The sequence below is a fragment of the Haplochromis burtoni genome, unplaced genomic scaffold, assembly GCF_018398535.1.
Source record: "Haplochromis burtoni strain Fernald_Lab_line unplaced genomic scaffold, NCSU_Asbu1 Contig_297, whole genome shotgun sequence".
Taxonomy (NCBI): domain Eukaryota; kingdom Metazoa; phylum Chordata; class Actinopteri; order Cichliformes; family Cichlidae; genus Haplochromis; species Haplochromis burtoni.
In genome coordinates, this window is record NW_024582658.1 from 85,342 (window position 1) to 87,714 (window position 2,373).

The 2,373-nt window shown below is 52.4% G+C and overlaps 1 protein-coding gene across 1 annotated transcript in view; it reads left to right on the forward strand.

Annotated features, from left to right (window-relative positions):
- Positions 1-266: 266 nt before the first annotated feature.
- Positions 267-2,373, forward strand: part of trim71 (tripartite motif containing 71, E3 ubiquitin protein ligase) — a 45,662-nt gene continuing 43,555 nt past the window's right edge. The window contains exon 1 of the mRNA XM_014339595.2: positions 267-2,171. Coding sequence (XP_014195081.1) covers positions 1,416-2,171 — 756 coding nt within the window. The 5' untranslated portion in view covers positions 267-1,415. The remainder of the gene's footprint in view (positions 2,172-2,373) is intronic.

The window sequence follows — 2,373 nt, forward strand, 5'->3', positions numbered from 1 at the left end:
CAGTACACGCGGATCGTGATATTTCGTGCGATGTACAAGAACACCATTGAGGTTACTCAGTAAAATTGACATTTTCAGGCCCAGATTCTCGACTTCGGCAGCCATTAGCTAGTCTAAACGAAAAACAACAACAAAACTCTTTTATAATAAAATATACGCGCAGTATATTATGAAGGGAAGGTAAATTGATGACAGCGAATCCCTTTAAATTCGCACTCACGCGCACGTGACCACATACCCCCAGCTATCGGGAGCGTGCGTTTGGCGCACACCCTTCTCTCCTCCCCTAGGGCGGAAGTAGCTGGCTCCATTTCTCCTCCTCAGTCCGATAAGAGCAGCTCGAGGAGCTGCAAGCCCAGCAGCACGCGCATGAGAGCGCACAGCTTGTTTTTAATTTGACTTTTAAAAAAAAAAAAAAAAAAATTCATCCGAGAATAAAAGAAAAACCAGCAGCAGCACATTAAAGGTCCAAACTGTCGCTGTACCGAGTTTCACCTGGTTGTAAGCCACCGTTCCCACCCCCATACACCGAGCCGGGGAGAAAACCCTGCGCATTCCTCCACGCAGAGCCCGGAGGGAGCGACCAGCAGCGGGGAAAGGTGAGCTGGAAGGGGGCCTCCTCACAAGGTGGGCCGGTGAATTCTCCCACACTGGGGATAGACGCGCTGTCTTGTGGTCTGGCTTTGTTGGAGGCTCGCTGTGGTTGTTGGTGAACCCTCGGTGACCAGAGGCACGCTATGATACCCTTGCTTTGATGAATAATTTAAGCTCTCGCGGTCCAAGGCTCGCGCTGCGACAACCATACGACCGTTGGCCGCCTGAACGGATCCCGACGGTCAGCCACACCGGTCTGAATTTGGAGGCTTAGCGATAACGGAGAAGTAAAGGGAAAAATTTGAGGTAGCTACTCGTCCGGGTGCTGCTTTGTAGCTCTGTCCTGTAGTCATGTTGCCGATCTGGTGGGGGAGGAGAGACCGAGCCCCCCAGCCGACCCAGTATCTTTCCATTTTCGGGTTTATGTTATGAGCTATCCCGAACAGCATCGCACTATTTTTCTCCACGGAAGCACCAGCGTCGTCTGTTGCTGAATGCTGTATTTAAAAGGAGGACTGTCGGTTCTGCTAAAGAGAGAAAAAAACCGCCTTACACAACTGATTTAAGTATTCTGATTTTTCATCTGATCTCACAACTGTTTTTGAATAACTTTATGAATAAGTGGCTACCTCGTTTTGTTTTTTGTGGCAAATCTTTCTTTTTCATTTTTTAAATCGTTGAATCTACCTCAAACACCACATTAACGTGGAGAGATAATTATCGTCTACACACCCCAAACGGGCTGATGTGTCTCCAAATGAATACCTCAGCCTCGTCGTCGCGCATGTTGTAAACTGAGCCCAGTTTTGGTGACGCTGCAGATGGCTTCGTTTCCCGACTCGGACCTGCAGACGTGCCCGCTCTGCAAGGAGCTGTGCGGCTCTTCTGCTCCCATTTCCTCCAGCTCTTCTACCTCATCGTCTTCATCTCACACCTCGTCTTCCTCCAGCCAAACCACCAAGAGGCTCCACGTTCTGCCGTGCCTGCACGCCTTCTGCAGGCAGTGCCTGGAGGGACAGCGCAGTCCCGGGGACCCGCTGAAGCTGCGGTGCCCCACCTGCGACCAGAAGGTGTCCATCTCAGAGGCCGGAGTGGACTCCCTGCCTTCCTCCAATTTCCTCTTCAGCAACCTGCTGGATGTGGTGGTGAGCTCAGAGGAGCAGATCCAGAACAAGAATGGCCACCATCACCACCACCACCACCACTCCCGGGGAGGTCTGGGTGGAGGCTCCTCTGGCTTCAGTCAGCCGTCACGTGGAAGCCTGTTGCACTCGCACCACCTGGGAGAGCCTCAGTGCAGCTCCTGCGACGAGGAGAACCTGGCCACATCCCACTGCCTTGACTGCCAGGAGTACCTGTGTGATAACTGCGTGCGAGCACACCAGCGGGTGCGACTCACCAAAGACCACTTCATCGAGCGCCTGGGAGAGAACCTCCATCTGAGCAGGGTCAACGCTAACAGCAACGTCAGCCAGCCAGGGATGTCCGTGTCCCTCGCCCAGTCCCTGCAGAACAATTTCGCGCTGCTGTCCCTGTTCCAGGATCGCATGAGCTACTGCCAGCACCACGACAGCGAGGTAAGTCCAGCACTGGGGAGGACAAACACTCATTCATAGTACCAGTATGTTATAGATACTGGCTAGTTTTTAGTCTCAGTATGTAGTATGGAGTCATACTGGGGGGCCATATGGCCTTGGATTCAAAGGGAGCTAACTGGCTGTTCACCTAGTTCCCTGGAGATGAACAGGCACGTGTGTTAAGCTGGATTTTCTCTCTCTC